Source organism: Camponotus vicinus, unplaced genomic scaffold (assembly GCF_025532165.1).
Source record: "Camponotus vicinus isolate PSW18456_S1 unplaced genomic scaffold, iyCamVici1.0 SCAF_2, whole genome shotgun sequence".
Lineage (NCBI taxonomy): Eukaryota > Metazoa > Arthropoda > Insecta > Hymenoptera > Formicidae > Camponotus > Camponotus vicinus.
Window position 1 is genome coordinate 25,529,961 of NW_028141956.1, and position 14,179 is coordinate 25,544,139.

The 14,179-nt window shown below is 32.7% G+C and overlaps 1 protein-coding gene across 1 annotated transcript; it reads right to left on the reverse strand.

The window, feature by feature from the left end:
• Positions 1–9,530: 9,530 nt before the first annotated feature.
• Positions 9,531–13,484, reverse strand: LOC145966965 (farnesol dehydrogenase-like). The gene is made up of 6 exons (XM_083091430.1): positions 13,322–13,484; positions 12,862–13,139; positions 10,766–10,859; positions 10,430–10,592; positions 9,914–10,030; positions 9,531–9,855 (listed from the first exon to the last, which is right to left on the reverse strand). The coding sequence occupies exons 2-6, from the start codon at positions 13,127–13,129 to the stop codon at positions 9,814–9,816; spliced, it is 684 nt and encodes a 227-aa protein (XP_082947556.1). The 5' UTR covers positions 13,130–13,139; positions 13,322–13,484; the 3' UTR covers positions 9,531–9,813.
• Between the last annotated feature and the right edge of the window lie 695 nt (positions 13,485–14,179).

A 14,179-nucleotide genomic window follows, 5' to 3' on the forward strand; every position in this document is an offset into this window, starting at 1 on the left:
TCTATGCATAGCTTTTGTTCCCCCGACGTACACGCACCGCCCCGTCGACAAAAGTTTTCTTATTGCTGTATCAGAATACGGCAAAGATGTATAAGAAAAGAGATGATACATTTATTCCCCTACTATTTTCTCTTCTTTGTAATTTGCAATCACGCTCAATTTGCATGAGATATAGTGAAAATTTTTCGATAAAAAAATACAAATTTTTCTATATATTTAATTTATATTTTCCTCAAGAATCTCATATAATTTTAATTCAAGATATTTTATAATTAATAATTTTTTAAATATATTTTACAAAAGGATATCTTCTATTTATTCAATTGAATATTATGAATCAACAAAATGAATATGAATGTAAAGTAATATAATTTTTTATTATCTATTAATTTCGATATATCTTTAATATATATAATATTTAAATAATCAACGCAAGTGATTCTTATAATTGGATATATCATAACGGATATATTAATTGTAATTAAAATTGATTTATGAAAAATATAATTGAAAAGCAATTTTTTTATCAATTTACGGAAACGGAATAACCCATTAGAAGTCTATTGATCGCGCATGCGAATTATGGGACCTGCAATTTTTGCACAGCAAAATAACAGATATTAGAGCCTTTGAAACGCGTGGACGAATTACTGGCTAAATTATTGAGTGCTTTCGAGTTGTCGCGTTGACTGTAGGCTGACTGCCGTTTAGTAAACGTAAAATACGTGCCACTTTTGACATCATAATGAGATTGAGCGTCGTTACAAGCGCATAAACATGTTCGATGCGCAAAAGGGGATAAAACGCTTAATTATATGCAATTAAACCTGGATGGGGACGAATAGATAACAGACTCCCAGCGGAAACGATTTAACATATCCGTTAATGGATTAAAGTTTAATTTTCTTTTGATACAAACAGCCTAACTCGCCTATTATTGGCGAGTATCATTAACAAATGAATACACCCATCAGTGACAAAATAAATGATGAGGCTTAAAAGATACAAAGCCATTAAAATGGTATAGTATTCAAGCTATGTGTAAAGAAATAATTTGCATTGCATTGTGTTTATTTACGCGTAATACTTAATAAAAACGTGATTATCTAGTAAAGATAAAATGTAGCAGATTATTGTATTATTCTCTGTAATAATTATGTAATGCTGAATGTATAATTATTAATATATAATGTGTGATATACTTCTCTATCAATTCAAATTTACATGTAATTATAAAATACAATCTCTGTTAAAATATCTTTGTGGTGTTATTTATATTGGATTAATCTATAAAAAATGTTCAATAAATATAAATGTCGAAAAGTAGATTAACGTGAATACCCAATACAAGCAATTATAAAATATCTCGCTGCGAGAAACTTCTCTTACACAAGGATCCTTTACTACTTTACGATCTTGCTGTAAAAGCGCCGGTCGGCATTTGAAATTGCGTGTGCAGCGTTTGAAGACTCGAGTGAAGAAACACCGAGGCAGAGTCGTTAAACTTATCGTCGCCGTTAATGAGTAGAGACCTGTAAAGAGACAGCCAACAGCATTTATCTCTCGTCGCGGGTCTTTGTGACGCGGACTGCAATCAGCGGTGTGAAGGAGTTCGGTCTACAAACCCCTTTACACGACTAACTTTGTTACATCGACTTTCCTCCTTTATCTTCCACGCGCAAGAAATCCCGAAAGACATTCGGCATTACGCGCTTAAGAAACTTACGTCTTCTTCTATACAGGCCACGTATTCTCTTGTGTTCTTTCTTGCATTTTGTTGCTTCAGTCACGTCACGTCTTTAATCATCGGATGTAGAGGATAGCTAAAGAAAAAAAGAGCCAACTTTTCTTCGGCTAAAATATTCGGAGAACAATACTGAATCATCTAAGGAACAATTAAGGTGCAATTGCACTTTTTGATTATCAATATGAGTGCCCTATACGTTTCTTACACGTAATGCTTATGAATATGGACAAATAAAATTATGAAATTATTACATATAATATAAATAGATTCTATAGAATATAAATTTTTTACAGACTACAAAGACAAATTCCACGACCCGCCATGAAATCCAATAAAAATGCTTGTACATTGCAACCAAGTACTTTCCACGATGTTTTTAACCACCGACGGACGCAAAGCCTTTTTATTTCTTTCGTGAATTGATCGCGGCGACGGTGAGAAGTATAAAAGAGCGAAGTAAAGGAAGAGAAGCCGCCGGTCGAAGTCGAAGAAAGACAAACCACTCGGTCGTGACGACTCGTAAGTTTCCGCGCCGGTAGTATCGGGACTCTGGAACGAAACTAATCGAAGAGCATGACGCAGAAGCCTCTCATCCGTGGAGGGTCGTCGCTATTGACTTAGCAAAGTTTGGATTGCCGTGCGGATAAGACGCACGGCAGAGTCAGCAGCCAAGCCGCGAAAGCTTCAGCGAGCTTCAGCTTCGTCCTCATACGTATGACAAACTTTCAATCGTGTACTAGTGGCGTCTAAGTGGCCAGCTATGAATCGATGATAATAATGAAAGAATACAAATTTAGACTAAGCTGACATTAACATTCGACATGTTGCGAATCGTAAAAGTATCAGAGAAATTTAATGCCAATATCTTCCAGCAATCATCTTGGGTACACTTCTTCCTATATTTTTTGTAACATGCATAATTGTATATTATATATATACATATATATAAATTTAAGGGGAAAAAATCTTTTAAAATCTTTTTAAATTAATTAAAAAAAATAAACTTATTAAATTAAGTATTAATAAATTATAAAAAAATACGAATTAAAAAGGATTCTTTTTTAATTTATATAGAAACAATAATTATTAATGAAATATTAAATGGAGAAATAATTTGGAATTTATAGAAAATTCAAACGAAAGGATAGATATTAATCATCCGTGCTGAAAAAAGAATGGCTTGCAAATGGTGAAAAGAATCGAGCCAAAGACGAAATCGGCAACCGCGTTGACATCATTCGCAGAAGACAATGCGGCATTCGTTGTCTCGTTAAGTCGACAGAGATCGAGCGTTCGTTTCCTTTGCTTTGCGAGAAGGAACGTCCCTTTTCAATACGTCAACCCCATTCAACCTCTAGGGATCCTAGAATCTTTTCTCCAAGCAAAGTGACTCACGTGAACATTTTTTTCATAAAGGAATATGGCTGGCTTTGAGAGAAAAGAAGAAGACTCCAACAAATAATGATGTTGGATAATTCATATATGGAAAATAGCTTCCAAACGTGATAACGATTTTTTTCTATATTTTATTGAAGCATAACAATCTGCAGTGAAAAAAAAAATTTTTCTTTCAAGAATAATGACAAACATTGCAACAAGAAAAATATGATATAAATATTTTCGAATATAAATTTAATATCGCAATTTGTATTAATTTTAATCGAACAATTATTGGCGTATGAGAATTAAATTGAAATGTACGCATTGGAGCAAAACGTTTATACCAATATCTACATCAAATTTCAACATTCAAATTATTAAAACAGATTCACTCATCGATTCTACGAAAGAAATATTTCTATCATAATTATTAAATTAAAATTAAAATAAGCTATTTTGGCGATTTAGCCCAAATCGATCAATATTTCTATCATAATTATTAAATTAAAATTAAAATAAGCCACTTTGGCGATGACAAAGCCCAAATCGATCAATCAGAAAGACGCTCAAGAGATTCCTGAGATAAATCACACGGAATAGAAATAGGGAACAGACTTGTCTAGACGTCATTTAGGTCGCAATTCGCTAATAAAGCGCTCGGTATAACTTGATTTTCGTGAGCAGATCGAGGCCTGATGGCGACTGAGCACGTGAAAACGTGGGAAGGAGCGGGATGAATGCTATCATTTCGCGCGATAATGGCCGTAATGACGACGATAATGCCTCAACACACGCGCCGCGCAACCGACGACTTGATATATCGTTTAAATCACGACCGGCGTCGTTACATCGCGCACGGACGCTCGTCGTCGTAACAACGGTTCCTACGGTAGAGAGAGAGTATGCTGGAGTTAAGCGCACCCTATGGAGAAGACGCTCGCACGGTGTCGTTAACGGTGTCATCTCGTTGTCATCATCCACCCACATGAACGGCTGAATATGAAATAAGCGGAAATACTCTAGCGACGAGTCGTTTGCGGCGATAAGGATAGCCTTGCAGTGATAAACCTCTTCGTTGATAGGGTATTACCGCTATTCGAAGTAGATACGCACGTAAAATTATGCTTTGTCTCTATTCAATTGTGGATGGAAGTGCTTTCGCTCTTGCTGTTGCTTGTTTGTTACATGTATAAGGTAATATAGATTCGGTGAAACCAGTTGTTACATATGTTTCATAGAGAATGGTTTAAAGTTATCGTCTTCTTTTCCTGCTTTTGATATATTATTATATATTTTTGTTAATTATTTCATCTTCCTTTATGTAATATCGTAAATTCTAGTCCTTTACATCATACATTAGTTCTTATTTTCGATAAGAAAGTATGAATTTCCAAATTATCGAATTATCCTTAATTATAATTTGACATCTCTTTCCGTATTCTTGAAAGAAGTAGCCGTTGTTTAAGGCTATTGTAAGATCTTCTACACAAGTAAAAATGTTGGCAAAGATACTTCAAAGAAACTTTATCGATAAATTCGATATGAATTTTCCAACCGAGCGGCGAAAAAGTTATGTATTAGTGTCGAAGACAGACTTTCAATTCCTACAATTAAATATTCAGGGATTTATCGAAAAACGATAAATCCGGCACGTGTGCTGGATGATCTGTCGTTCGTATACAATATTTATTCCGTACAGACAATAGAAAATAATTTATTGAATTTTAAACTATATTAAATATATAATTTTTTTTAATTAACTTTTTATAATTAACTTTAATTTTTTAAACTATATTAAATATATTAAACTATATGTATAAAATTATATTAAATATATAATTTTTTAAATTTTAAGCTATATTAAAGCGCTCTGAAATTATAATCTTTTTATTTTTTCACAATATAAGAAATAGATAATGATTTGATTGCCCGAAGTTGATTATTTTTCAGAAATATTCAATACAAAATATGATCAAATATTATAGGGAACATTATCCTTATTTTCTATATAGTTTTTAATAAATATTTCACTGTCCACACACATACACGTATGTACAATATATATCTATATAAATGATTAATAAGAGAGATCTGCCAAATATACAATATACTTAAATATATTGTATATATTTATATAAATGATTAATAAAAAAATCCATATAGTCATATTCCAACAAAAATTTACTTGTTAAATCCTGTCGATTTAATATCTCTACATTGACTCTTGCCAAGACACTACTCTCGCAATAGATTAAATCATGGCATGCGCGGGCGCGTATATTTCCTCCGACTGAGCGAAATCGCGATCTTTCCCGTTTTTGTATTTTCCAAGCGGAGTAAACTTATCTACATTATTCAAATGACACTTCTCTCAGATTTCTCCTTTTAGTCTCATCCAATATTACTAACAACCACTACAGATGACGACGGACGGAATTCATCGTGTACCGCGGGGATCAGCGTCGCAGTGGATTAAACTACGCGCGGCCACGTCGGGAATGCGTTGATAACATTATGCGCATCTTTTTACCTCATGAATGTCTCCGGGATACGGACGAATGAAACGAGCGGATTTATATAACGGAGGCGAAAGATTCTCCTCTCTCCGTTTTGCGTTTGACAAGAGCGCCGTCCATAATATTCATCCTCAAGGTATACGCCCCTTGTAATACAAAAGCGAAAATTCAAATCCTACGCTGCAAGTCATAATCGTCAGCTGTCCTTCTTGCCGTCTTATTATCCGCATTACACAAATGATCCTTGCCTCAGCATTGCGATTTGCCTCGGCATTACGCGTGCGAATCGCGTCGAATTCGACATCGTACGGGGAACGATTAAATTCATACTCGCCGGGCAAGAGAGCGAACTATTCCGCAACTTCTCCTCAGTTTCGCAATTGTAGATTATGCGAGAGGAAATAGACGGGGGGCAGCGAGGAAGGAAATGGCGGGCGATGAGGTCGTTCGAAAATTTCAGGGGTTAGCGAAGCAATCGACGAGATAACACATAAAGCCCACGGTTTAGACTGTATTATCTAAACCGGTCGTCGAGGAGAATATGCGCTAATTGCAGTTGACGTTTTAGTTGCTGTATGTGCGTACGCGTCACATTACATAATCGTGTAAAGGAAAGCGTCTTTGCCGGAAGAAAACAATTAAAAAGAGAAAATGCGGCATTTCTAATTTAATCTCTCTTTTTTGTGCAATTTAATACTTGAAAATCTCGTTGCATAATCAAAATTTGATATATAATAATATAATATTTTATCAAATATCTTATTATATTCGATTAGAAAAATGATTAAAGAAGTTGCAGCGTAACATATTTTAATTTTCATATTAATTAAAATTATCTTTTATGCACTTTACGTATTTTATGCAATTTTTGGATAATTATTGAACAAACATAATTCGTCAAAATTGTATAAAAATTTGCTCACGATCTTTAATTATATCATTATAATTATAATATTATATTTAATGAGATTTTCTGCGTTTTCTCTATTAAACCGAAAGAAAGGGGAAAACAGACGGCACATTCAATCTGTTATACATAATTCCGGTTCCTCAGCTTTTTTATTGCATGAGATTTACAATCTTAAAACCTTGAACTAGTGACATCGACGCGAAAATTTCACTGCCGTCTACCTCTATCAGGAATATGCCCGAATGCACTCGGAACCGCGCAATATAGTTACCTCGGGAAAATAGCTTTCATTCGCGGCGGAATAATTGAGGTCACTACTGCACCACCACGATGAACACGGAAATCGGCCGAAATCCGGGGAATCGAATTTTCCACCTTTGCTCCAATTTCAGCCGGCTTTTAATAAGTCAACAGACGGGCTCGTTCGATATTCAGCCCAATATATGTATGGCTCCACGACACGGGCCAATACGTCGAACGATCGTCGTCATCGTCGTCGTCGTCGGCGAAGGTGCGCGTTTAGTACCGACGCGTCACGTGCACGCCGTCATCGCGAATCACTTCAAATTTGACACCGCATTGACGCACGTACGCAGTCGGTTTAAGCCGTGTTTGCACTGCCACTGTTCCGCTAACGAACCTTCTGCAGGCACCCCCGATCCCGTCTAGCGAACCCTTAGCAATCTGACTGACTCCTCGTTGTCGTCGTATCCAGCTGCGCGCCACGTTTCGCCCTCCGTCTCGCAGACCCGCTTTAATGAGACAAGTCAAAACTTCTGATGCATCGAAATCATTTTTTTCGATTCTCAATCGCGAGGCTTTAACTTTACGCTAAACAAAATTCGAAGAAAAATATTTCTTGATTAAATATATATGTAAAGAGTAACTAAAGTTATCATTTTTCTTTAATGATTCTACTGTAGAATTATTTAAATCTGTTTCTTTCTGCCTTCTCTTAAAAACAGACATAAATAAAGAACTATTACATACAAAACTATGCACAAATTATATTAAATTTACAAGTACTAGTAAAAATTACTCGATTAAATTTTCGATGAACAATTTATTGTTATTTTCTTTTGCATTATAATTAATTTTTTTTAGTTTCGATTTCTAAAATATTTCGTAGATTTCATCAATGATATTTTTAATTAAAAAATGAGATATATAATAGTTGCTCGCATTAAAAATTTGCTTTTTAGACTTCGTCAGCAAATAAAAAGACGGAGAAATATAATGCAAACAATATTCTCCAAGAGAATCGTACGTACATATTCATCAATTGTTTAGACTTACAGAAGATGTACCCAAAATATATACTTTGAGACGTATTCAAATGCGCGAGAACTGCAGAAACACGGTCAAACAACTGTTAGCATACAGAGTCAGTGGAGAAGAGAAGGTGAGTTGTTTCCTGTCAGAAACAGTTACGAACGCATTTAAGGAAGTTAAATCGGGATGTTTGTTCCTTAACATTCAGTGGCTCGTGTAAATTCAGGAATTCGCGAAATTAGTTTAAGTTTTCGAAGCAATATAATAGCCTATACTGCAAATAAGGAATGTTTTCCAACCAAACCACTATTAATTCCAGTTTACAAGTATATTGAATTGTTAACTACTGAAGCGACATTTTAAATCTCTATAATAATTTGAGATATTTAATTGCACATTTTTATGTTGCACAGAAAAATATCTAATAATTCCAACTTACGAGATAAATTCGTTGTTATAGAATGTAAACTAGCTATAAGCGAAGAGTGGCAGAATTTGGAAGCATCAGGTGTTACTATTTGAAAAAAATGTGAAAGGCACGAAAAAACAATAAATGCAAATGATGCTGTTGGCCATGTAAGCGCTCTCTCGCGCTTTCTCGCGCTCTCTTTCTCTTTCTCTCTCTCTTCCTCGTAAATAAAGAAATAATTTATGATCGTTACACAATGATCGTCATAAATCGCATTTCTGCCGGTCGACAGAACGTGCCGTTATGCGAGGAACTCCGCTTTCGCCGTCAGCCTCAACCCCTTGCCGCCCGTTGTCGATATTTTACCGCGGGAACGCAATACACGGCCGGCATAATTTATCTGTTTTCAAATATGCCCGCGCGCCAATAGATTTACATATTTTAATATAAATTCCTAAATACCGGCCTGTCCATACAGACAGCCCTCTGAAGCGTCGAGTACGTCTTTATCGATCATCATCCCACTGCTCTTCCGCGCTTTAAATCTTGCTCCTCTTAATTCCGCCTCTTCTTAATGTAACAGCTAAAAGCATTTAAAAGCGAAAAAATAGAAACTACGGATTTTAAATTTTATGTAGTTCTCCAAATATGTGTAGTAAGTTTAAAATGATATCTCACTAAAACATTACAAGAAGTCTAATTACAAAGCTGGAACTTGAAGTGTGCACTTAAATTTTCGGCAAGTCCTGACCATTCGACGTACGGCAGGAAAATCGATTTTCCTTTCGTGGTTGACGTGATTTTCCCCTCACACGAATAGCCCTCTCGACACGAAGCGCGACGGAATTTGTTTGACATCTTAACTATCGCCTCAAATGCCTCCCTGGTTGACAATCGAGCTCGGTACAATGTGAGCTGCTATCGTCATCGGAAATTCACGTTTAGAAACACGAATACGAATACGCAATAGTGTGTAGGAAACACGCGTTTTGATCATTCGTGTAAATGCTATATGACATCGCTGTATTTGTCATGCGCCAAGCAGGATGTAACCACCACGGTCGCATATAGCAATTACTTTGTCGAAATTTGAATGAAGCGATAACATTTGAACGTATTAGTGATAACGTTGCATCACGATAAGCAAAATATGTCGCAAATTTAAATTTTTGATGTTTTGATGTATCTTTCTAAAGCGATAGTGATGTGAAGCATCGCACGCCCATAAACACGATGATAAAAAAGTAGAATGTAGAAATATAGAATAAACATAGAAATTATATTATTTTCACAACTCATTGTTAGATTACTTCTTTTCACAATAAATGTAATTGTAACTTGTAAATATATATGTATGTGCGTATGTATATAAAAAATTATATCAGCAAAATATATGTTAGGAAAAGTATATAACACATTTCGAGCACACATACATACATGTACACACACAAATTACATACAAAATTGTATATTCATGCAAAAAAATGCAAAGCAATACAAACTTATTTTAAATAAAAATCTCTTTATACTATATTGAGTGAGATGCTAAGAGGGGTGGACATATCGCTAAAAATATTTTTCATGGAAGTGTCCCGGTAGGTTGAATAATAAGCTCGGTAATCTGGAATTAAAAAATATGTGAAACAATGTTTTTATTAGAAAAAAGTGCGAAAATTAACCTCAACTTCCGGTTTTAGTCTAAGAGCATAAATGAGCGCATCCACTACATCCTCTGGCATTAAATTATTAGACTCATTCAAAGGTATATCCACTTTCAGACAACTGGGACTAATGCTCTGAAAAGAACGAATTAGTAAGAATCATAGAAATAAAATTTATATTGATGAAAATACATTTGATATAATTATACACAGATAACACCTGGCATCATTCATTGTGTGTGTGTGTTTTTCATTTTATATATATTAATATTCTATGAAATACTTATTTATGTAATACATACGTAATACTTATTTTTATATAAAAATTCTCTTTTGCCCTTATTTTCTTATTGCAACATGATTTTTCATTATATTATATTATATTATTAATATCACACATAATGATTAAAAAACGTATGTGTTTTTATAATTACAATTTTATATTATATATATTTCTAATTAGAGTGATATTTTTATATAACAGAAAAAGAGAGATAGAAACAGAAAATGAGAATTTATTTGATCGCAACTTACCGTAACTCGAATAGGAGGTTCACAGCCCTCTACTCCACATCGTATCATATGAGACATAGTAACACCTGCGCGCTCAGAAGCGACATGCCGATTATAAAGAGATACATATTGTTCACTCAAATCTTTATCCAGAGATTTTGTTGGAAGGAAATGACCGTAAATACTATGAATATCAAAATTATCTATGTTATTTTAATTGCTAATAATAAAAATCATTCTATTTTTTCAAGATTTTCCACATCTTTGTTTTACTATAGGAAACCAACAATAAATGCTTGACTTATTTATATTAAAAGTATGTCCAAATTTATTAATGAATAAATTAAATAATAATACCTGTTGATATTGAAAATGTGCCCTTCGACTTGTCGCCTGCGCATAGACTTTATCGCATCATTTATAAGCTCATGATATAACGACAATCCTATACCTAAAATTGATGAAGTTTTCAAATCAGTATCTGCAAGTATAATTTATAGAATATTTTAAAACGTGTAACAAAATATATATATATATATATATATATATATATATATATATGTATATATTATACGTTTTGAAATATTCTATAAATTATATATATATATATATATATATATATATATATATATATATATATGTATATGTAAATCGAAGTCTTCTAATGTGAATAAAAGTCTCTATTCGCCATTGCGAATTGTACGCGATACGTGTAGAAGTGTGAGAGCTTTTTTTTCAGCGATAACATCTTCTGCGTTAGAAGTTATATTTTCGAACGAATCTAATTATAATTTCATGCTCAAAATTAAATTTTCAAATAAGAACAAAAATTCCCTCAGTACAAAAAGTATAAAAATAATAAGCGCACAGAAATAGATGCGTGTTCTTTCAAGTATATTATTACTAATGTGTAGCGTTCTTCGATAGAGATTAATAACGAAGTATAATATAAATAATAAATTTAGTGAGAAGAGCTCGATCTATATAAAATACTTAATTCTAATAATAAAAGCATATTAGAGCATGTAAGTTAATAAATATAATTAATACGTTGATAAAAATATTTAATAAACAAATAATCATAAAACGTTTCTACATTATGCGCGTTTTTTTAACCACATTGAATTATATAAACGAATGTATAAAAAATATGTAAGATAAAAGGATGTATAAAGTGAGAAAACTATATTTTGTCACGATATTGCCAATATTATTGTTCTTACATTTATTTTATCACGCATTTTGACCCATCACAAATCGCTCTCAATTTAAACGTATTAATCTATATGAAACGAAATGTCATCCTCAACATTTCTTTGAATTGATTACTCATTATAGATCGCCTACATTGCATAAATGCATCAAATTTTATTCCGTTAAAATTTTGTAATCAATTTGTAATATGTAATCTGTCTTATATCAGAAAAACATGAATAAAGTGATAAAGAAATTGGATACATATCAAAATATAAAAAATATGAGCAAAACATTGATCTTGTATGTTGTAAGAGAGTGAGTCAAACAAACAAAAAAGGCTTGTTTAACTCGCTCTCTGACACATTACAATATACATATAAGATGAGTGTTTTGCTTATATTTCTTATATTATGATATTTATCAAATTTTTGTATCAAATATGAATTGTGTTTCAGATGTAAACAGAGACTTCATATAAATTTGAAATAAGATTTTAACAGAATAAAATTTAACAAACATTTATGCAACCTAGACAATTTGCAACCAATCCAAGGAAACGTTGAGGATATAATTTTGTCTCATATTAAATAGAAAGTGATTTGTAGTTGGTCAAAACGGGTGATAATACGTAAAGACTATAATATTGAGTCCTCATATAGACAATATTATATAATTTTCTTACATAACATAAATTTTTTAGCGGATTATGCTTTTATTTAGGTAATTCATTTTGTGGCTGAAGAAACACAAGCAATGTAGAAATGTTGCACGATTTACTTATTAATCATTCGTCATATTTATTAATTGCATGCTCAAATAGATTTTTATTATTGAGATTATCAATTATAATATATTGCCCATGAAAATGTTATGGATAAATATATCTAATATATATATATATATATTAGTTCGCGGTTTTCAATTAATGTGAAATCAACCAATTACATAACATTGAGATAAAATGTATAGTAGGGAATCTAATACAGCAAATTTCGAAAAATCTCTTCCATACGTGTTACACGCACGTGATTTATTAAATGGTTCTAATATATTACATTTTCATAGTTTGTTATTAAAAATACTAATTACTGATTTGTCATAAATAGATAATTTCTCTCTCTCTCTCTCTTTCTCTCTCTCTTTCTCTCTCTCCCGCTCCTTCTCTACCTCTCCTTTCTCTATTCCCCTCTCTCTTCCCTTATTTCTCATTGTAATATTCTATATAAGTAATGTCACAACAACGCATGAATACTTACTAAAAGCATTGATATTATTGATCAGAATATCCACATCCTTCTTCATTGTTTTTTCGATATCCTTGATATTATAATTAAGTTCTAATTTACCCGTAAGTGTATCTTTCTTATCCATATTTTTGTATTTCGCGTTAAATTTGTCTATTCCTTCCTTCGTATCTATAGCATACACGTGTATTCCATCTTTCAAAAAAGCGAATGTAATTGCTTGACCAAGATCGGATCCAGCGCCGGTAACGATTGCGGTTTTATTTGCCCAGCGACTCATAATTGCCTGTCTGCAAGTACGACATATCTCACGGTTGACGTGTTACTAATAATACTATCGAGCCGAAAATAATTTCAAGTACGTAAAAAACGCAATTATTAGCATCTACAGTCACAAAGACGTTGAATTCAACAATAAATTTGTGGAAATGACATTTCTATTAACATCAACAATGTGAATTCATAAATTTACCTATATATCTTTTATTCCCAACTATCGACGAAACTAATTTATAAAATTTGCCGCAGAAAACGTATGAATTCGCGCAATCACTATCTTAAGTAAGTATGTAGCACGTAAACTAATCACATTAAAAGTTGGAATAACGGGCAAACTCTGAACTGATATTGGAGATCTCACACGACACATGACAATGCGAAACTCCGATTTCAGGGTTACCAATCTGAAAAATAAATTTTCGGTCTCTATGGCCCGAATTCATAATCGTTTCTCAAATCTTAGATCTCGTTTCCAATCTCAAATTTTAGCTTTCAGATTTCGAATCTCCAACCTAAAATTTCACTGCTAATCTTCAAATTCGATTCTTCCTGACTAAGCGAGAGTAGAAACCTGACTATTGAAAAATAAAAAACATTATGCATGCATATATATTCAAAAAATTTTTGATTAAGAACTAGTTTTAATCAAAATAAGAAGTTTATAACAATAATTTGTAATTGCATTTTCAATATTAAAAGATTAATATTGTTACAGTTCGTAAATTATTTATAATATAAAACTTAATGTGATATAAAACTTATAATTACTTACTGATGGTGATCTTTGATCACAAATAAATTAAATAAGTGAGGAAGAGAAATGAATCAATCAACCAAAATAATTAAAAATAATTTATCACGAATTAAAGAAAATGAGCGAATTGAGAAGCGAGAAAATAAAAAAACATGAATAATTACAAACACTTTTGCAGCTATGATTTTTAATTTTTCACCATTATTTATTTCAATAGTCAGGTCTCTACATTGAACGAAAGTAATATTCTAAGGATCCCTATTCTCGTTTAGTCCAATAAAAGACCGAATTTGATGA